This window comes from Zonotrichia albicollis, chromosome 6 (assembly GCF_047830755.1).
Source record: "Zonotrichia albicollis isolate bZonAlb1 chromosome 6, bZonAlb1.hap1, whole genome shotgun sequence".
In the NCBI taxonomy this organism is placed as follows: domain Eukaryota; kingdom Metazoa; phylum Chordata; class Aves; order Passeriformes; family Passerellidae; genus Zonotrichia; species Zonotrichia albicollis.
The window spans coordinates 32260516-32281319 of record NC_133824.1 but is presented as its reverse complement, the minus strand read 5'-3'; the positions used below and the strand labels follow the sequence as shown (position 1 = coordinate 32281319).

The following is a 20804-nucleotide window of genomic DNA, read 5'->3' as shown; positions in this document are numbered from 1 at the left end:
GTAGGTTTTGTTGAGGACTAGAGTGTGCTGGTCCATGAATTCATCCTAGTGAGTGGAGCCCAGCTATGTGTACTGATCCTTCTGCATCTGTGTATTCTGAACAGTGGTTTTAGGGGTGACAGAATGGATTTGTGAAACTGTACCTGTTGTTTTGGGGCTGTTGAGGAGTGGAGAGTGGCTGTTCTATGAGGACAGCTGAGCTCAGAGGATCTGGAGAGGCACACTTTGTAGTCAGTTTGAGAGCAGCTGCTCTCAATTGGTCAGTTGTTGTGAGCATCAGTGTGGTGATCCTGGAAAAAGCAATTGTACTTAAAGACAAGCTGGTAACCCTGTTTCCTCATCCTGATAACAAAAGTACTTAGAGGTACTGAAAGAAGCCAAGCCAAACTTCCAGAGCCATTGAAATTCACTGTCTCCATATCAAACCAAACACAAGGTACAGTTACTGTGAGGTTAGTTGTGCAGTTCTATGTCAGGTCTATGGTGACAGTGAAAGGTCTATGGTGAAAATTAAACTGGTTTTTCCAGGAAATGTACTCACTCATCTAAGTGACAGTGTGGTGTCCCAATGTCTGAACAGGAGTTAAAATCCTCTTGGCTTTAGAGCAGAGATATATTTTTATTGGCCATAGAGAAGATTCCTAAAATACTAGGAAATCAGCTGGTGTGAGGGTCTTTATGTTCGATATGACAAATGAAGTCCAAGTTTCAGAATCCTTCATGTACAGTATTCCTGTGCTCTGAAAATTGAATCTGCATGTTGTCTGGTTTTGTGTTTGCACCTGGTGTGTCTGTAGTTCTCAACTGTACTTGTTAATCTCCCAACTACCCTTTTCCACACTGTTTACAGGCAGTCTGCCAATCTGATTGTTTCTCTGCTGGTAAATGTATTGTCCTATTATCTTTGTAAGATTATCAGAGGGTGATGATTTAGGGACCGCTAATCAAGTTAGCTCAAGAAGTACAAGAAGTAAGAGGCAACAGGACAGTGCAATTATTGCTGAAGAAACAATCAGATTGGCAAAGTCCCTACAAACAGTATTACTTTGCTTACAAGAATTCTGTTCAGTCTCCTTGCCAACAGCAGAAGTTGAAGCGTGTAGGTCATGTGAAATCCTGTTGCCTGAGCTCAGATTTCAGGGATGCATGTAAATCTCATTCCAAGTCCATCAAAGTACAGCTAGAGTTAGACAAGATGTTCCTTCCTAGGCAGGCTTAAGATCCATAGCTGTGCTGGTGTGACAGATCAGATTATTAAAGTGAGGAACTGACTCCTCCTTTGCACATGCTGAGTAGGTTTGTGGATTCTGAAACCAAAAAGAGCTAAGCCAGGACCTTCCAGTCATTCTAAGAGAATCTAGTCAGATGAACTTCACAGTAAAGCAACAGTAGACTCAGACTGGCAGAGAGTTTGCAGACCTCCAAATCAGCATAAATATATGCAGAGCAGTAAGGACTGCTAGATGAACTGAATTCAAAGGAAGAGGAAGTAATGTATTTGTGCTCATATGAAAAGTTTGTAACAAATCTTGGAAAATGTTCGGTATTCTTTTCTTCACCATGACTATTGTTCCATCAGTAAGCTGTGATGTGCTACTTTTCCCTTCTATTGCAGGCACCCCTCAGTGTGCCCCAGACCAGTTCCTGTGTGGGAATGGGCGTTGCATTGGCCAGAGGAAGCTGTGCAATGGAGCAAATGATTGTGGAGATGGCAGTGATGAGAGCCCACATCAAAACTGCCGTAAGTCCTCCCAAGTTCAGTCTTAGACACAAACGGAGGCCCGTTAATGTGTGGGAGTCTATCTGGTGTTACTGAAGGATGTGTGTAGGAAAGAAAGTCTCAGCTGTGATAATGGAAGCGAGTTAAAGATTGAGGAAAAAAACCTTGTTGGTTTTGCCAATTAAAGACTGCACACAAGGAATGATGGGGAAAAGATTATGATCTCAGATATCACCATTTGTCTGCAGAGACACTGAATCCTAAAAACATGTTAATCTGAGCTCTGCTGTCCTGTTCAGTTGTGGCCTGCAGAGGAGAGCTCTGGCTGCAAAGAGGAAGCTTCCAGCACAGCTTGTGTCCTCCCCCTCTTGTTCAGACTGCTTTGAAGGGTGACTGCTGCCTAACAGCTGAAGGCAAGAGCAGCTGCCTTGTGGTTTCTGCTCAGTTATCTTCACATGTTTCTTCTGCAGGTCCAAGAACAGGGGAGGAGAATTGCAATGTCAACAATGGTGGCTGTGCTCAGAAATGCCAGATGGTGCGAGGGATGGTGCAGTGCACTTGCCACACGGGTTACAGGCTCCTGGAAGATGGCCGATCATGTCAAGGTGGGTTTTTGGAGCAGTAGCCTCCTCCCTGCTGCTTTGGTATGTTTGAAATTAGTGGCTATGATAGGGTGAAAATCAGAGTATGAAAGCAGATGCAATCTGTCAGTGAGATTTTTGGGTTTATGGATGATCTATCTAATGGTAACTTTCTCTGTAACATGCAGATGTGAATGAATGTGCTGAGGAAGGCTACTGCAGCCAAGGCTGTACCAACAGTGAAGGAGGCTTCCAGTGCTGGTGTGAGCAGGGCTACGAGCTGCGCCCTGACAAACGTAGCTGCAAAGCTCTAGGTAAAGGGGAGTTCAACCTAACAACACAACTGGGGTGTCTGTTGGTCCAGTTCTCATAATGATGCCTTTAGTGCTTCACTGGCAGCATTGTGCTGTTCACAAACAAACATGTGAAGGAAAGGAAGTACCTGTACTTGTGTTAGATATGCCCACGCTGTTGATAAATATTTGTGAAAATTTTGTGTGGTTTTGACTGACCATGGAGAGAGGTACTACACTGTTTCCTTTCCCTGCCAGGGAGACAGCCCTTGCCTTTTCTTCCTAGTCCTTTGTCATTCCTTGTGACTTAGAGTCTTGGACAAAACAAGCTTTCTGTCTCTGTTCAGGAAGTGTCTTAGCCTTTCCAATAAGTGAGGTTGTATCACAACTTCTCGTGGTTTGACCCTTGATGATGGGCACCAATCTTGAATGCTGTGAGTGGATGCTCTATGGAGATCTGCTGGGTTTTTTAAAGATATCTATACACTTCTTTAACTTTATTCCTCCTCCAATGTAAGAGCTGAGGGATTAGAAATTTCACTTACAGACTTTTAGATTTCATTAAGAATTCCCTTAGTGATACCCATAAAGGATGTTGATATTTTTGCATTGGAAATACCTGCTGAGTTTATATCTGGCTGAGGCAGATTTCAACTGTGTCCTGTCTGTAGTAGCAGGTGTAGTAGAGCACATGTGTTTGCATGGCTAGGAAATGCATATAGGAAAAAGAATCTCTAGTCCAGCTGCCAAGCAGCTGTCCAGTGATGTGGTTTCAGAGGCTGAGGGGAGGCAGGCTTTGGTAGGACCTGGAATGATTGCTTCTTGCTGAGTTAATGTTTGCCAGAAGGTTTAAAACTGCTCACCTTTGAGTTAGGACTGTGTATAGAGGATGTAAAAACACTCTCTGAAGTGTTTTGCATTTGAGGGTTGATTGCTGCTGCCAGTACTGCAAAATTCTGTTCTGGGACTTGGTGCAGAGGGAATGGTAGGCAGGACCCAGTCAAATGCTGTGAAATACTCCAATGCTGTCTTCCTGTATATTCTTAGGGCCAGAGCCCGTGCTGCTCTTTGCCAATCGAATTGATATCCGCCAAGTGTTGCCTCATCGTTCTGAGTATACGCTGCTCCTGAACAACCTGGAAAATGCCATTGCCCTTGATTTCCACCACAGCAAGGAGCTGGTGTTCTGGTCTGATGTCACCCTTGATCGCATCATGAGGGCCAATCTGAATGGTAGCAACGTGGAAGAGGTGGTTTCCACAGGGCTGGAGAGCCCAGGTGCGTCACTGCAAAAAAGGCAATGGTATAGGGTGGGTGAGTGGAGGGAAGTGGGGGCCCAGCATTGAGAACAAAGTGCATCTCCCTGAGGAAGAATGTGGGTTTGATGGAACGGGTGTTAGGTGAGTCTCCCCCCCTGGAGTTAATCTTGGCTGGCAGGAGAAGAAACTGGGCCTCTTCTGAGGTGGACAGAGAAAGGGAACTATTTTTCTGTGCAGATCCATGGTTTCATTCTGTGCTTAATTCTGTCTTCGTACATAGGTGGACTTGCTATTGATTGGATCCATGACAAATTATACTGGACGGACTCTGGGACGTCTCGAATTGAGGTAGCAAACCTGGATGGCACTCACAGGAAAGTGCTTTTGTGGCAGAACCTGGAGAAGCCCCGAGCAATTGCCCTACATCCTATGGAGGGGTGAGTGAAAGTATGGGAAACCGAGGGGAACCCCCAGTGAGCTCTCCATGTACATGCTTTTTGTTGAACATAAAACTTCATTCTTGGTCACAAAGGTTGACTCAAGACTTGAGTTGGCACTGACACTTTGGGGAATGTGTCAGTGTTGGGACTCTTCAGAGCCTTAATCCTGCTCTGGGCCCTTCAGCTTTTAGCAGGCTGGGTGTCACTTTTCACTTCTCCCATGGCTGTGGCCCAGTCTCATGCTCAAGGTCACAGGACTGATGTTGCTTTGCCCTGATAGGGAGTGATGCTGGGTGCAGTATGTGGGCCACAAGTTTTCTAGCTGTCTCTCCGTCTCCTCAGTACTATCTACTGGACTGACTGGGGCAACACTCCCCGCATTGAGTATTCCAACATGGATGGCTCTAATCGGCGCATCATTGCGGATACGCACCTCTTCTGGCCCAATGGACTGACCATTGACTATGCAGGACATCGAATGTACTGGGTGGATGCCAAACATCATGTCATCGAGAGGGCAGACCTTGATGGACGCAATAGGAAGGCTGTTATTAGCCAAGGTAAGTAACAGGCTTTCTCCAGGGAGTGCTTTCTGCAATAAAGACCACAGAGTAGTGCAGTGCTGATCTGAGCTTGAGACACTGGCTCCTGCATCTGTGCTTGATTCCGCTTCTTTCACTGTGGAATGAATTCTGTCACCATTGAGGGATGGAGTTTGCCATCCAGTCATCAGTGGCTGCATCAAAAGCAGGTTGAGGGAGAGGTGAGTCTGCTCTTGTGAGACTCCAGCTGGAATACTGCATCCATCTCTGGGGCTCCAGACACAAGGAAAACATGGAACTGTTGGAGGAAGTCTAGAGGAGGGCCACAAAGTTAATAAGAGGATTGGTGCACTCCTCTACAAAGGCTGGAAAGAAAGTTGGGACTGTTCAGCCTCGAGAGGAGAAGGTTGAATGGAGACCTCATTGCAACCTTCCAGTATCTGAAGGGAACCTACCAGGAAGCAGGAAGGGGACTCTTCATCAGGAACTGTAGTGTTTGGACAGGGAGTACTGGATACAAATTAAAAGAGGGGAAATTCAGGTTATGTATTAGGAAGACATTTTTTACTTGTGAAGATGGTGAAGTGGTGGAACAGGTTGCCCAGGGAGGTTGCAAATGCCCCAGCCCTGGCATTATTCAAAGCCTGGTTGGATAAAGCCTTGAGCAATCTAGTCAAGTGGGAGGTGTCCCTCCCTGCCTATGGTGGGGAGATTAGGACTAGATGATCTTTAAAGCCTATTCCAGCCCCCTAATGTTCTATCTATGATTATAGGACAGCAGAGAGGAATTGTCTGTTAAATTAGTATAAAGTGTACTTGAGCAGGTTGAGTGTGGTGAAGCCTAAGGGGCAGTGAAAAGAGCATTCCCTTGTCTCCATGCTAGCCTGAGTCATGTTAGACGTGATCATATTCCTGTATTGGATGTGTGTTGCAGGGCTCCCACACCCATTTGCTATCACTGTGTTTGAGGACAGTCTGTACTGGACAGACTGGCACACCAAGAGCATCAACAGTGCCAACAAATTCACAGGCAAGAACCAGGAGATCATCCGCAACAAACTCCACTTCCCTATGGACATCCACACGCTGCATCCTCAGCGTCAGCCAGCAGGTAACTGCAGAGCGCGTAGAAACTCATTTGAGCCAGTAGGAGACCCGGAGTGACCCAGTCCCTGTAAAGCTGGGAGATGACATCCTGAACCCAGCATGTGGATGAACCCCCGCCTGTGCCCGGGGCTGTGGCAGAACTTGCTCCACGGCCTGCGCGTTGAGGTCCCTTGGCTGGTCCCTCGGAGTTGGGTGTTACCGCAGCTCCCCCTGCTGACACCGGGGATGGAGGCCTTTCAGTAGGAAATACTTGGGGCTTGTTTACACAAGAGAAGTTTTGGGACAGGGGAAAATCATTACTGGACATTGTAATGACTGACACCTCCCTTACTCCTCTTCAGTTGCCATTATCTGCTCTCAAAGTGCATTGAGTTAAATATTTGTTTTAAAATTGAGCCCTAAAAATTGAGTTAGTGCTTTAGTTTGTATGTTTCCTTATTTTCAGTTAACTTCTGGGTTGGGAAGTTATATTCATGTGGTCTTGACACCTCAACTGGTGTTTTTCCTCATTTCTTTACTCTTTGCTTTATGTGTGGTTGCTCTTGTCTTTGGCTACTTGAGCAGGGAGAAACCGTTGTGGGGACAACAACGGAGGCTGCACGCACCTCTGCCTGCCGAGCAGCAAGGGTTACACCTGCGCCTGCCCCACGGGCTTCCGCAAGACCAGCAGCCATGCCTGTGCCCAGAGTAAGTGAGGTGGGACCACATGCTCAGATCTTCAGTGGGTGGCAGAGGGCTGGCAGTGGGACTAAGCATCAGCAGTACTTGCTTCCAAGGAAATGCAGCTGGATAGACTGAGATAGAAGTATTAAGGGTCCTGCCAGAGGATGCTTCTCCTTTTTGATGCATTCCCCTGTTCTGTATTCTCACTGCCCTCACTAGGCTTCATGGGTGGGGATGCAGACAAATTCCACCCTTTGTCCTTATTTCAGGGCTGCCTTTGGCACCATGGTACCTGGCACAGCTGATTGTTTTTCTGAAATTCTCATAATGGCTGTGTCAGTGATAAACAAAACATTCGGTCCTCATCATTGCCACATTTCTCTTAGTTTACAGCTATGTGAAAGAATTTGACCAACTATCTCCCAGATTCTCAAGAGCTATTTTAAAATAGCTATTTTATTTGGAGGGATGTTTGTGCCATCCTTTGAAGAATATGGTTTCCCTTGTTCCCTCAGCATAGGTTACACCCCAGGAGAGAGCTCACAACCACTCTGACTCCCCCTTGCCTATCCTCTCCCAGTGGTATTTTGCTTCCAGTAAAAAAGAGACCAAAGGCCTGCCAGTGAGAGATGATGTAGGTAGTTAAGGTTGTGGATGTAGCAGGGAATTGTCTGTCTATCACTTTATTGTTGAACTTAGAGAAATTAAAAGAAGACCTTTCGACCTTTGATCAGGTCTTGACAAGTTCCTGCTTTTTGCCCGAAGGATGGACATCCGTCGGATCAGCTTTGACACCGATGACCTGTCAGATGATGTCATCCCCCTTGCTGATGTCCGCAGTGCTGTGGCTCTAGACTGGGACTCAAAGGATGACTATGTCTACTGGACAGATGTTAGCACTGACTCAATCAGCCGAGCAAAATGGGATGGATCGAACCAGGAGGTACAGTGTTCACTGTGTGTGGAGGTCATCTGGCCAGGAGACTCCTTGGGCATCAGATTTGAAGCCACTGGGATACACTGGCTTTTTAAGGCTCTGCAGTTCGTGGTGGATCTTTTGTTCATTAGTTGGCCTAGTTCTGACAAACGAGATCACTGCACACAACATAACCAATTGGGTGCATGGAGAGCCTTGAATGGAGACATGAAGCATGGCCATTTGTGGGCTTTGTTCAATTCCTTTGTTGTAGCCCTAGAATCTGAAAGGAAGCGGTATTAAATCCTCTATTACATTCTGTGTTTGGACTGAGAATCATGGTCTTTGGAAATGCTTTCTGCACACACTTCTAGGCTGGTGGTGCTATAAACGAGGCAAAGAGAGTTCAAAGTTTGGATTTGCAGTTTGTACAGGCACAAAAAAAAATTGAAGTTTCTCCAAATAAAACCCTCATTCAGACTTTAAAGTCCTTAATGTTCTCTTGTATGGCATTGCTCTGCTCAGGCTTTTGCCTTTTGAAAGTTAACATTGTTTGTGAATGGGTAATGCATTGGACAAGTGCTTTCTCCCTAAGGTCCAATTTCACTAAGGATTTTTTCTTTGTTTTCATTCAGGTTGTGGTGGACACCAGCCTGGAAAGTCCAGCTGGACTTGCAATTGACTGGGTTACCAACAAACTATACTGGACTGATGCAGGTACTGGAATCCTCTGCTTTACATAGATTTCTGTCTTCCTTATTAGTCATGAAAACTGAAAATCAGCTGGGTAGTTCTGTTTCATTCCAAATTTGTCTAATTTCCGTGTGGCAGAAAGATGAAGTTTCATGTCATGTGCTTCTAACTGAGTGTGAATTGAGGCACAACCCTTAGTTTAATTCTTTGCAGTATCCCCAGTACTAATTCTACAGAAATATTTGTCACTGTTGTCTTGCTGCCGAGCTTGTGATTGTGTGCGTTTATGTATCTTCCATCAGTGTATCTTCGGATGCAGGAGGTCATACTTGGAGCATGTTCCCTGCTCATAGTCACAGTTAAGAGAGATGTAAGGAAGATTATTCTTTTCTAGCTGTTCTCTCATGGCATGGGGGCTTAGGTAAGAGGTGGGTTATATACAGGACTCCACATCAGTGATAGCCACAGAGGTGACTTTAGAGGATGGAAAGTGACACTTTAAGCCAGATTTCTTACCTATCTTCTAGCTAAGAACACAAATGGATATAGGGGAAGAATGCATTGTTGTATGGAGGTTTTTTTGCCTTAGCTCTTGTAATTCAAATTTCATCTCTGTTATTTTCTCTCTCGACTTTTGTAGGAACAGATCGGATAGAGGTGTCCAATACAGATGGGACCATGAGAACTGTTCTAATATGGGAGAACCTAGACAGACCTAGAGATATTGTAGTGGACCCTGTTGAAGGGTAAGAGGGTCTTTCTTCTGGGATGACTTAACAATTCTTGCATGTCTAAAGACCTTGTGGTTCTTTGGTTTTGTACAATTTTCTTTCTCACTGGTGCCATCGTTCTACAACCTGCTAGTGACCGAAACTAGAGACGTGATTTTAGATGCTAATAGAACAAGATAAGCAGAGATAATTGCCTGTTGTGCTGTGGAGCTTGCAGGAACTGGCTGGTGTTTTCATTTGCTTATCTTGAGGATGTAATAACTAGAGATGTGGTACGAAAATGTTGAGAATGGGGCCATCTAGATATTTTTTATTTCTCTGTTGCACATATATGTTGAATTTGTATTCAAGCTCCCTGCTTATTGACTTGCGTTTCAGTCAGAAGGATATTCTCAGACCTTTTGGAGATGGGGATAGGGTGGGTAGGAAAAAGCTTGCCAGCCATTGCTTTAGAAGCGTTAAATGTCTTGAATGAAAGAGTGCTATTCTTTCCTTGAGTGGATTACCGGAAGACAAATACAGCAAGAGTGTAAAGGGCTACTGGTGTACATTGCTAAATAATTAGTTCATTTTTAGACTTTGACCTATTTTCTTGAATTTTTTTCTTACACATTGTAATTGGGCAAGCCCATGGGCAGTAGAAGATCTATAAATTTGAGTATGATCTTAGGTACATTACAAGAACCCAAGGCTGGGCACGAGAACACTAATACTTTAATGCTTCTTCCTGCTAGAGCCTGAAGGCACCAGAGTCAGTTGCTTCTCTGGTAGTGAAAAAGTGTGGGCATTCACTTCTGTCTGGGCTGCTTCTTAGGTTCATGTACTGGACTGACTGGGGAGCTAACCCAAAAATTGAACGTGCTGGGATGGATGCCTCAAACCGCTTGGTGATCATTTCCTCCAACCTGACGTGGCCCAATGGCTTGGCCATTGATTACGAGTCACAGCGCTTGTACTGGGCAGACGCAGGCATGAAGACCATCGAGTATGCCAGTCTGGATGGAAGCCACAGGAAGGTAAGGAAGCCGTCTTTGAGGAGCAGCTCTGCGAGTCTGAGCACAAGATGATGATGCTTCTTGCCTCTTTTTCCAATGGAAAGGAAAAATTTACAAATCAAAGTACACAGTGGCTTTTACTGAGAGAAAAGAACTCCTTTTCAATTTCAAACTGTGTGAGGGAAGTTTGAGGGCCAAGATTGCCTCATCGTTCTCCTTTTGCTGTGATTGTATGTTCAGAGGGAGCAAGGGAAGCCTCTTCTCCTTAGTGACTTCATAGTCACTAATATATGTATATATATATATGTATAAAATATATTTTTTAAAGGATTTTAATTTATATAATATTTTTCTTCGGGTGATGGGGGTAATCTGAGCAGGTGCTGATTGGGAACAATCTGCCTCACCCCTTTGGACTTACTCTTTATGGCGAGAGAATCTACTGGACAGATTGGCAGGCCAAAAGCATCCAGAGTGCAGATAGGAGAACTGGGCAGTCTCGGGAAACACTGCAGGACAATCTGGAGAATCTTATGGATATTCATGTTTTCCACCGGCACAGGCCCCCAGGTACAGAGCTCACACCCAAGCCCCACTGAGCTGAGAGCTTGCTCAGGCTCTGCCATGTGGCATGTCTTTTCTGCAAGCAGCTGACCTGTCAGCCCTCATTGTCTTAAGTGTCTGTGTGGAGTATGAGAGCATGAGAATTAACTCTTGACTTGGCATTTGAGGGCATTCTACAATGTGTTTCTATAGCTGCTGCATCTCTTTTTTATGCCAGTGCTGCTGGCTCATGGATTTCTCATCCTCTTTTCTGTAGTACATACAGCATGTGAAGTTAATAATGGAGGCTGCAGTCACCTGTGCCTTTTGGCACCTCTTCCAAAAGGCTACAGCTGTACTTGCCCCACAGGGATCAATCTGCAGTCTGATGGCAAGACCTGCTCCACCGGTGAGTGTTCTCTGTAGAATCCTCATTGCAGTTTTGTATCAGAGCTACATTTTGCCTCTGCCATGTTAGAGAAAAAATTTCACTTTTATGTGCTTACCTGCTTTATGCCTTAAAAAACCCATTTGGTACCTGTACCTTTAATTTGAGTGGGAATTACTGTGAAGAAACTTACTGATAAATGGATTGATGAAGCAAACATTTTTCTTGAAATTATGTTGGCCAAGTAAACCAAACGTCACATTTTTTCCCAGACTTTTGCCCTAATATTGAGGTGAATTCTTAAACTACAAGGTGATATATTCTTTAATAGGTCTGTATACACTCCTCCTGTTGGACCACTTCTGTGGATGGTGGAAGGCACTTGGCTTCAGGCGATGGTACATCCACTTTTCCTCCCTAGGAGAAAAAGAATGACTCCTAATTACAATTTCCCACACATATTAGCAGAAGTAACTCTTCTGTGAGTGTTATACCTTTCAACTTGGATGTAAAGAAGCATTAAGTGATGCTCAAAAAAGTGATGCTTTTGTACACAGACTGTCCATAAGCCAAGGTCTATCTAAAACACTTTCCCTTTTCCACTGCAGTGGTTGTTAACTCTAGAATACTTGATAAATGATGCCTACAGTTGACTGAACTTGTTCCTCACTAATATGTGTCCATTGTCCACTCTGCAGGAATGACTAGCTTTCTGATCTTTGCCAGAAGGACTGACATCCGAATGGTCTCTCTGGATATCCCCTACTTTGCAGATGTCGTTGTCTCAGTCAATGTCACCATGAAGAACACCATTGCAATTGGAGTGGATCCTCATGAAGGTTTGAACTTCTTACTGTATCTGACTGTGTTTGAAAGGCAACAAGTAACTTCCTATCTAAATGCCTGAGTAAAGACCCAGCCACAGATCTTACTGTAGGCAGTGGATTTGGGTAGGTTTTTATTTTCCTTGTATGTGCTGCAGATAATTTGTTTCCAGTGAGGAAAGAAATATCCTTACAGGAAAGCAGAGAACCCAAACTATATGAAAAAAAACCTGCCTGCAATATTGAGTGGGGTCCCTGTGCATTTTTGATTTAAGAAAGTTCCTCTTGCTGAGGCCTTTTACAACAGTAGAGCTGAGATGCTGGATGCTCATGTATAGTAAACATCTGATGCTGTGCTGGATGTAGACACTGTTGCACTGTAAGGTAGATGATCTCATTTGGAGAAGTCAGATGTAGAGCTCTACTACTAGCTGATGGTATTAGGTGTTCTCCGTCCCTGTGTGAAGGTCAGATCTTCTGTAAATGTCCTATATATTTTGGGGAGAATTTGCACTGTTTTATCACTCTAGCTTAATAATCTTGTGCTGTTGTTATTCCTGTACAATCAGGTCCAGTTTGAATGGTGTAGCAGGTAGTGAAACACATGGATCTGGTTTTTAAGGATTTTGCTGTTTGCTTGTTTGGGTTTGATTTGGTTTTGTTTTGGGCTTTTTCAAATTTCTCAATCTTCTTCAACGCAGGAAAGGTTTACTGGTCAGACAGCACATTGCGGAAAATCAGTCGCGCTGCCCTTGATGGCTCACAATTTGAGGACATCATCACTACAGGTGAGGGAGATTTTGATCTGAGAGCCTCTTGCTTCTTTGCAGTATGAAAAGAGAGATTCTCTGATACCCTGGTAGAATACATTTTTGGTGGAAAGGCAAGCAAAGCCTAAAGAATGCCTACAAGATGGACAAGAGCAATACTAGAAATTCCTGACTAAATTGGGAGAAAAAGCAGTGACCAAAATGTTTTGCTATTTTCTCAGGTCTGTTGACTACAGATGGGCTGGCTGTGGATGCTATTGGCAGGAAGATATATTGGACAGATACAGGAACAAACCGGATTGAAGTGGGCAATCTCGATGGCTCCATGCGGAAAGTCTTGGTCTGGCAGAACCTGGACAGCCCTCGGGCAATAGCTTTATACCATGAAATGGGGTTAGTGTTGTCAAGAGATTGTCTAGGAGTTACATGGGTCTTCTTTGATCTCCTTTTCTGTAATACTTGCTAACTTTTCCCCAGGTATATGTACTGGACAGACTGGGGTGAGAATGCCAAGCTGGAACGCTCTGGGATGGATGGCTCTGCACGTGTGGTGCTCATCAGCAACAACTTGGGCTGGCCTAATGGACTGGCAGTGGATAAGGCTGGGTCCCAGCTGCTCTGGGCTGATGCACACACAGAGGTCTGATTCTGTTCTTCAGTGTTGTTTGTCATTGGGTATTTGGTAGTTGGAGGCTGCTTTGAAGAGCCTTGAGCAAGTTGTCAGAAGAGCAAGCTTTTCTGAGAGTATGGGCTGTGGAGGGAGGGTGAACCTGAATAACATCACTTGCTGAGACTGTTTCCCACTTGCTGCAGTAAGTGCTAGCAAGAGGAGAAGTGTTTTGAGTATGGGCTGACATTCTACTTCTTCCCGTAGCGGATTGAGGCTGCGGATCTCAATGGCGCGAACCGCCGCACCCTGCTGTCTCCGGTGCAGCATCCCTATGGCCTCACTTTGCTGGACTCCTACATCTACTGGACTGACTGGCAAACTCGCAGCATTCACAGGGCTGACAAGGACACTGGTGCTAATGTCATCCTGGTGAGGGCAAACCTGCCTGGCCTCATGGATATTCAAGCTGTTGACAGGGCACGGCCCCTCGGTAAGTTGCTCCCCAGGTGGCAGATGGTGGTGGTGGTGGTGAGGGGAGTCCTTCAGAGCTGTCATTGGAAACAGTCCTTTGGTGTAAAGCAGGAGTGATAGAGGGACTTGCCAAAAATCAGCTTTTCTTTTGATGCCTTCTTTTAAGGCATCGCTTCTTCCTTCTTTAACTATTTTTGCACTCCTCCCTGTTTACCCAGCTCTATAGTTCTAGTGTTGATTACTGGATGCTTTTTGACCCCTTTGTCCCATTTCCTTCATTGGATTGCACTGACAACTTCATTCTTGCACACAGCAGAGCCACTTTCTTAGGACAACCGAACAAGTCATGCCTTACTAGGCTTCACCAGACTGTACTGACACTGGACAATTTCCCTTCTTTAACTCCAGAAGACTCTAATTCTTCTTAAACCAGTCGCCGAAATATTATTTCAAGTTCTAGTATTATTTCCCAATCACTGAAGGCTTCATCTTCTTGTCTGCCTCTTTGCTCTGCAAAATCTCTGCTGCTTTAGTTGCTCTTTATGTATCATGTTGTCCAACTATTCTGTGCCAGAGTCAATTCTTTGTTACTCCTTGGGGATCCTGTAACACCCTATCTTGCCTCCTTGCTTTTCAGTGGAAGTTGTTGCTTTGTGCTGTGGTTTTATTTCTGTAGAATTTCCCCAATACATACTTCTATAGAAAACTCTGCTGCTTTTCCTGCGGTTACTAACAGCAGAACATCACTCCTGATTGCATAACTTGGCAACATAACTTCAAGCTGACCAAAAGTCTAGCCATCATATCCACATTGTCTTCTTCCTACTCCCTGCACCTGTCTCCTGGGCTTATTCCCTCCTAGTAAATGTATGCTGGGTTCTTTACAATTTAAAAAAAAGTTATTATATGACCCTAATATGTCAGGCATTTCCAGCAGGCTTCTCTGATGCCTTTGTTTACTTGCCACTGTGTGCAGCTAAGTTGAAACAGAAGCTTCTTTGTCAGCCTGGCCTCTGGTACATTGTCACACAATTTCCCTACAGGGTTGGATCTTTCTGTCAGCATTACCATTTGTAGCAGTAATAAAGTTAAACTGCACTTGCGTAAGTCTGGGAGCATTTGGCTATTTCTTTTTCCCTGGGAAAACTATGATTAGCAAGGAATGCAGGTTAAGATTTTTCTTCTTATGATCCCTCTTCTTATGGACCCTCCTGTTCTCTTTGCCAATCATGCCCATACCTACTGTGGATCTTGCAGAGAGGGGAGAGCATCTCTGTACAAAGGCCTGTAGATTCCCAGCAAGGCTGGGATGGTGAGGATGAACTCAGCTGCTAGCAAGTTGTGCACGTAGACTTTAAAGTAAAGCATTGGTCTGTGAGATCCTAAAACTACGCTTTCCCTGTTTCTAAAGGCTTCAATAAATGTGGAGTTCGTAATGGTGGCTGCTCCCATCTTTGCTTACCTCACCCCACTGGTTTCTCCTGTGCCTGCCCCACTGGCATCCAGCTGAAGAGAGATGAGCAGACATGTGACTCTTCTCCAGAGACCTACCTACTTTTCTCTAGCCGCGCTTCCATCCGTCGTATCTCGCTGGACACCAGTGACCACACAGATGTGCACATACCTGTCCCTGAGCTGAACAATGTCATTTCTCTGGACTATGATAGTGTGGACGGCAAGATTTACTACACAGATGTATTTCTCGATGTTATCAGGTAGGTGCCAGTCAGCTGCTTGGCCAGTCCCCAGGTCACCCAGTGACTTGTGCTGAGTTTGCCAGTAAACTGGGGAGACTGAGCACTACTCCAGTGCTTACACCTTGTTCTTGGTACACAGCATCATGCTGAAGGTGTGCTTAACCTGCTGGAGACAGGGGCAAAAGCATTATTACTTTCTGGGAGGTATTATTATGCAGTGGCCCTGTGATTGATGGAGATCCAGCTTTCCAGGAACTACCTATTCCTCACTGCCCTTTGTCATTGATTTTGATCCAGGCGGGCTGATCTGAACGGCAGCAACATGGAAACTGTTATTGGTCAGGGTTTGAAGACTACAGATGGCCTGGCAGTGGACTGGGTTGCCAGGAACCTCTACTGGACAGACACAGGACGCAATACCATCGAAGTGGCCAGACTGGATGGAAGCTCCAGGAAAGTGCTGATCAATAACAGCCTAGATGAACCTCGAGCCATTGCTGTCTTTCCCAAGAAGGGGTAGGTATGGGGTTGTTGGTGGGGCAGGGAGAGGGGCTGCACAGAGGCAAGCTGGAAGAGGAGGTTTTGGGAGGAAGAAGAGATGTGCCATGTGAATCTGCAGGTACCGGTAAGAGGTTGACTTTGAGTGACTTGTAGTAGTGAGGCAGACAGGGAATTTGAGGGTTGGGCAGATAGCTGTGAGAAGCAGGCTATATTATTCTTTTTGAACCTGAAGAATCTGGCAGTTTCATTCATAACTAAAACTTTCTGAAGGCCAAGTGAAATGGTCTTTTCTTCTTACACTTGCCTTTTATCTCTTCAGGTATCTCTTCTGGACAGATTGGGGTCACATTGCTAAAATTGAACGGGCAAATTTGGATGGCTCTGAACGTAAAATCCTGATTAACACTGACCTAGGGTGGCCCAATGGATTGACTTTGGATTATGACACCAGGAGGTCAGTGAAAGATTTTCTATACTTGCATATACTTTCTGTACTTCCTATACTTGCATAGGGTTAAGGGATGTAATGAATTTTTTAGCACTCTTAGCTTTATTTATTGGAGTAGCACTGTGGGTTTGGGTTTGATTTTGGGGTGTTTTGGGGCTTTCTTCTATAGCTTTTATTTCCTGATTCATCTTATGATTCCATGATCTTGGTCAGCAAATGACTAGAAAGTAAAGAGAGGTTTGAATAGGTGGAAGCTCACCTCTTTCCCTGTGCCTTCAGGATATACTGGGTGGATGCTCACCTTGATCGCATAGAGAGTTGTGACCTCAACGGGAAGCTACGACAAGTGTTGGTCAGCCACGTGTCACATCCCTTTGCTCTGACACAGGTGAGAAGATTTTTCTGCTGCCACCATTCTCCCTGGTGTGTTGATGAGTTTGTACAGTGGAGTTTGGGAACAGGGAAGTGTTGCAGTCTGAGGAAACCAAGATGGCTGAGGGGATAATGCTTAAATCTTCTCTGGAGCTAACAAAGGAAGTTTGTCTGAACTGTGGGGTGTAGACAGTCATCTTCTTTACAATAAGAGGGTAAGGGTTTGGAAAGGCCTTTGTTTTGGGCCTTCTGCCACTGGGATGTGTTTTTTATGGATATCCTGTGTCTATATGACTAAATATGCTAATAATGGCTGTGATTTTTCTTTGCTGTCTCCCTGAGCAGCAGGACAGATGGATATACTGGACTGACTGGCAAACGAAATCTATCCAGAGAGTGGACAAATACTCTGGGCGGAACAAAGAGACAGTCCTCGCCAATGTTGAGGGATTGATGGATATCATTGTGGTTTCTCCTCAGAGACAGACAGGTAAATAGAAGGACCTTGATTCAGGCAAATTCTGATTGTAGACCAAAAGAACTCTAGAACCACCGCACTATTGTGGATGTCAAGTAAGGACAACATCCTTTTTTATGCTCAAACTATTCACACTTCTTCCCTTAGCTCATTCCTTGTCTGTCTGTGACTTTTCAGTGAAGTACATCTTAAAGGTTTTCTGTTAAAGCTTTGATTAGCAAATATCACTTTCTTGTTGTTCACCCAACATTGTGTTAAAGCAGAAGAATGTGAGGTTTTGGGTTTTTTTTGTTTTTTTTTTAATCTATGCAACTGTGTTGTTGGGGCTTCTGTCTAAAGATTTCCAGTACCTTCCTTTCAAGACTGCCCTAATCCAATTCAGTGTTTGGCTATTGTCATCACTTTTAGCAATCAGATGACGGGCAGGGCATATGCCAAAAACAAAATAACTTGCTGGATTTCTAAGAAGTGTTTCTGGCTGAGCAGCAAAGAAGGTTGTTGCTCTGAGCCCCTTTTTGTTCAGATGTAACATATTTAGAAGATTGTTTGTTCTTTCCAGGTAATAATGCTTGTGGAGTGAACAATGGAGGCTGCACTCACCTCTGCTTTGCCAGGGCTTCTGACTTTGTCTGCGCGTGTCCGGATGAGCCAGATGGGCGGCCCTGTTCTACGAGTGAGTTTACTGAGTGTCAGCTGGGTAGTAGCTTCCATAAGTGAGCCACTGCTGCTGCTTATGCAGTGGCAACCAGAGCAGATGTGGCTCTCCAGTGTGTAGATCTTATGCAGTCATATATTGGAACTGAGGCCAGTGGTTGGGAGTAAGCCTCCTTGTCCTTTCTGCTGACAGACTGGGTTTGAGATGGGAAGGCTGCTCATATAAGCTATAGAGAGTTTTGGAAATGTCCTATCAGACTTGTTTATCTGTCCCACGAAGTTGGAGTCCTGCTTATTTTTCTCTCTTGTTCTAGTTCCTGGTGTGGTGCCCCCTGGTCCAGAACCAACCAGTGTAAGTGAGAGAAGTCAAACACCACCTGGCAGACTAGGTACTTCAACAACCAAACCTCTCACATCTCTGGAAACAGTGGAAGGAAAGTAAGTGTTCTTGTTCCCTTGGAATTGGGGTGGGAAAGTCCCAGCTTTTGCAAGGTTCTACATGAAAGCCCCCTCTGGTTACAGTCATCCATATATATCTATCCCTAGAGGATAAAAGAGGATATTCCAGCTCCAGATTTCACATTCTTAATGAATGAAACTATTATGACAAAGATGCAGTTGAGATGGCAAAGAGCCATTGTTGAGATGGCAAGAAACAGCTGGAGATCCTTTCTGTCCGTGTTGTTGAAATATGTGTGTGGGCTGACTGTACTGAAGTGTTAAAATCCACCTTTAGCTGATATTTCATAATTTGATTGATTTTTGAATCTCCTAATTTTGAGAACCTATTTCTGAGAGGAGGACAGAGGAGTCTGTTGCTTCAATGCACTGAAACATCTCAGACTAGACCCACACAGCTGAGGAAATGGTTCTGCCCTGGGAAGGGGATAGCTTGCTTGGGGCAGAACAGAATCTTTGCAGCACTAACATTTAATTTACAGTGCAAGTAGTTAAGAGACTCTTTTCTGCTAATTCCCTACAGCCTGCTATTCATACAGCTCAGCAAAAGAGTGGTTCTGTAGTATATGGTTGAGTTATTTACAGAGCAAAACTTGCACTTCGTTAAGTATGATTTATTGGACAGAAATGTCTTCATGCTGACTCTGAGACATTTTGATTTTTGCTTCAGCACTAATGCTGAAATTTGTTTCCTGGAAGATGTGAGTACATCTGTGTACCTGAGAGGCAAATCTAGAATGAATTGGATATAAAGATACTGCCAACCAATAATAGATATATCCGTGCACACCACCTGTATGTATAGTTGTCTCTTCTCTGGATGCAGAATACTGAGGAAGAAAAAGGAAGACCTGTGTTTTTTAACTGGAAAGGGAAGGGATATCAGTGCTAGCCCATTCCATCCTGTTTTTTGAGACCTTTGTTATTGTTGATTCTACTTCTAGTAAATAACTGTCCTTTTGTCATTCAGCTGCTCTGACAAAGATGCCAGGCAAGGCTTGTGTACTCGTGCCAACGAGGCGGTGTTGGCCACCATGGGTGAGTTGCTTTTCTTTAACTCTTCTCCACCAGTTGTTCCTCCAGATGTGCTCAGGCATCCCAGTCCATAGGTCTGGAACTGAAATTTCTGAAATTCAGACTTAAATTACTCCAATGCCCTCTGAGTAGAGCAAAATGCCTCTGTAGACATTCATTAACCTAGATAGGGACTTTTCCAAGTGACTCCTTGGTCTGAAGAATTGTTCTGTTTTCTTTCATCCTATACCTCATCCACTGGGCTCTTCCCATTAATAGTACTCTATTTCACTGTCCCTTTTGTGTTTAGTTGAAGATGGTTGACTGTAGTAATTGCTTCCCATTGCAGGAGTAACCTGTCAGCAAGTAACCTGTCATGTACTCCTCCATTACAACCCCATTACAAAGCTCTTGACACTTACTGATTTGCTGGGGCCTGGGTGGGAAGAAAGTTGTTTGTTTCATAGGAAGCCAAACAAAACCCTTTGCTAAACATTAATGTGCTGATGTTTTAGTTTACATACTTCTGTATGAGTAAAGCCCCAGCATCAGGCATTACACCAAGGTCAGTATTATCCAGTGAAATATAAAAGTACATAAATTACCCTTGATATTCACTTTCAGGAGAAGGACTGCATGTCAGCTACATTATTGGAGGTCTTCTCAGCATCTTGTTTATTTTGCTGCTTATTGCTGCTTTAATTATATACAGGTAAGTGATCTTTTTTCCCTCTCCTGCCCAATTGTAAACTCTTGCGTTGTAGAAGAAAGTCTCTGAAAGCACTAAATCTTTCTTTATTTTCATTTACAGTCCTTTTTTCCTTCATTGGAAGGAGTGCTTGATGATTTTATTTGCAAGGTTTGAGTCCTGTGCCTCTAAAGTGTTTGCAATGCAGTTCTACTATTTGAAACCTTATTGGCTAAATTTTCTGCAGAGAGCTTATGAGTTATGGACAGGAATGTGAGATAATTCATATCTCAGTAAGTGTATGAGCTCATGTGCTTTCTGACAGATAACTTCACCAGTTACTGCCATGATAGCTTTTGTGATTACATGGCAGTGCCTTGCTGTACTGCTAGCTAGTAAATGGACTCATAGCTGAAGAGCCAGGTGAAGCCAGAATTCTCTCTTTGGAGGACAGTGGAGATGGCTGAAGCCATCCACTTGCTGAGCACTCAGGAACTTTGCATCCTGGCAGTGGGTTCCTGTGACTTTTCTGACAGCTCTCTCCCTCTAGGCATAATAAGTCCAAGTTTACGGACCCTGGCTTGGGGAACCTAACCTACAGTAATCCTTCATATCGGACATCTACCCAGGAGGTGAAGATTGAATCCATTCCCAAACCAACCATGTACAACCAGCTGTGCTACAAGAAGGAGGTAAGAACTGCTACTAAGGACATGGAAGCCCAGCCCAAGCTGCTGTTGAATATCACAGGCCTCACTAGGTGGAAGGATTGCAACTTGTGAGCATTTACCTGTAGGACACAGAGGGACAGCTTCAGTGCATTGCTCAGACTGCTATGGACATCAGCCAGCAACACTTCTTCACTAGTGAGCTGTAGTGAATTTGACCTGTCTTTAGTTCTCTGCTTCTTATCCACTCCCACAGTGTCTTGTATTTCATTTGCACTG

General features: G+C 44.4%; 1 protein-coding gene across 3 annotated transcripts in view; it reads left to right on the top strand.

Annotated features, from left to right (window-relative positions):
• The window catches only part of LRP4 (LDL receptor related protein 4), an 83460-nt gene that overhangs the window by 57919 nt on the left and 4737 nt on the right, over window positions 1-20804 (top strand). For 2 of the 3 annotated variants that reach the window (XM_074543078.1, XM_074543081.1), the window contains exons 9-37: window positions 1616-1741; window positions 2191-2325; window positions 2490-2615; window positions 3642-3872; window positions 4134-4290; window positions 4636-4853; window positions 5770-5946; window positions 6504-6629; window positions 7340-7548; window positions 8157-8238; window positions 8855-8960; window positions 9760-9961; window positions 10321-10510; window positions 10761-10892; window positions 11570-11710; window positions 12397-12483; window positions 12687-12858; window positions 12943-13105; window positions 13340-13565; window positions 14958-15261; window positions 15541-15759; window positions 16064-16198; window positions 16472-16580; window positions 16910-17054; window positions 17602-17715; window positions 18011-18134; window positions 19126-19193; window positions 19794-19881; window positions 20408-20549. In XM_074543078.1, coding sequence (XP_074399179.1) covers window positions 1616-1741; window positions 2191-2325; window positions 2490-2615; window positions 3642-3872; window positions 4134-4290; window positions 4636-4853; window positions 5770-5946; window positions 6504-6629; window positions 7340-7548; window positions 8157-8238; window positions 8855-8960; window positions 9760-9961; window positions 10321-10510; window positions 10761-10892; window positions 11570-11710; window positions 12397-12483; window positions 12687-12858; window positions 12943-13105; window positions 13340-13565; window positions 14958-15261; window positions 15541-15759; window positions 16064-16198; window positions 16472-16580; window positions 16910-17054; window positions 17602-17715; window positions 18011-18134; window positions 19126-19193; window positions 19794-19881; window positions 20408-20549 — 4454 coding nt within the window. The remainder of the gene's footprint in view (window positions 1-1615; window positions 1742-2190; window positions 2326-2489; window positions 2616-3641; window positions 3873-4133; window positions 4291-4635; window positions 4854-5769; window positions 5947-6503; window positions 6630-7339; window positions 7549-8156; window positions 8239-8854; window positions 8961-9759; window positions 9962-10320; window positions 10511-10760; window positions 10893-11569; window positions 11711-12396; window positions 12484-12686; window positions 12859-12942; window positions 13106-13339; window positions 13566-14957; window positions 15262-15540; window positions 15760-16063; window positions 16199-16471; window positions 16581-16909; window positions 17055-17601; window positions 17716-18010; window positions 18135-19125; window positions 19194-19793; window positions 19882-20407; window positions 20550-20804) is intronic. The other variant, XM_074543079.1, reaches the window with a different exon arrangement.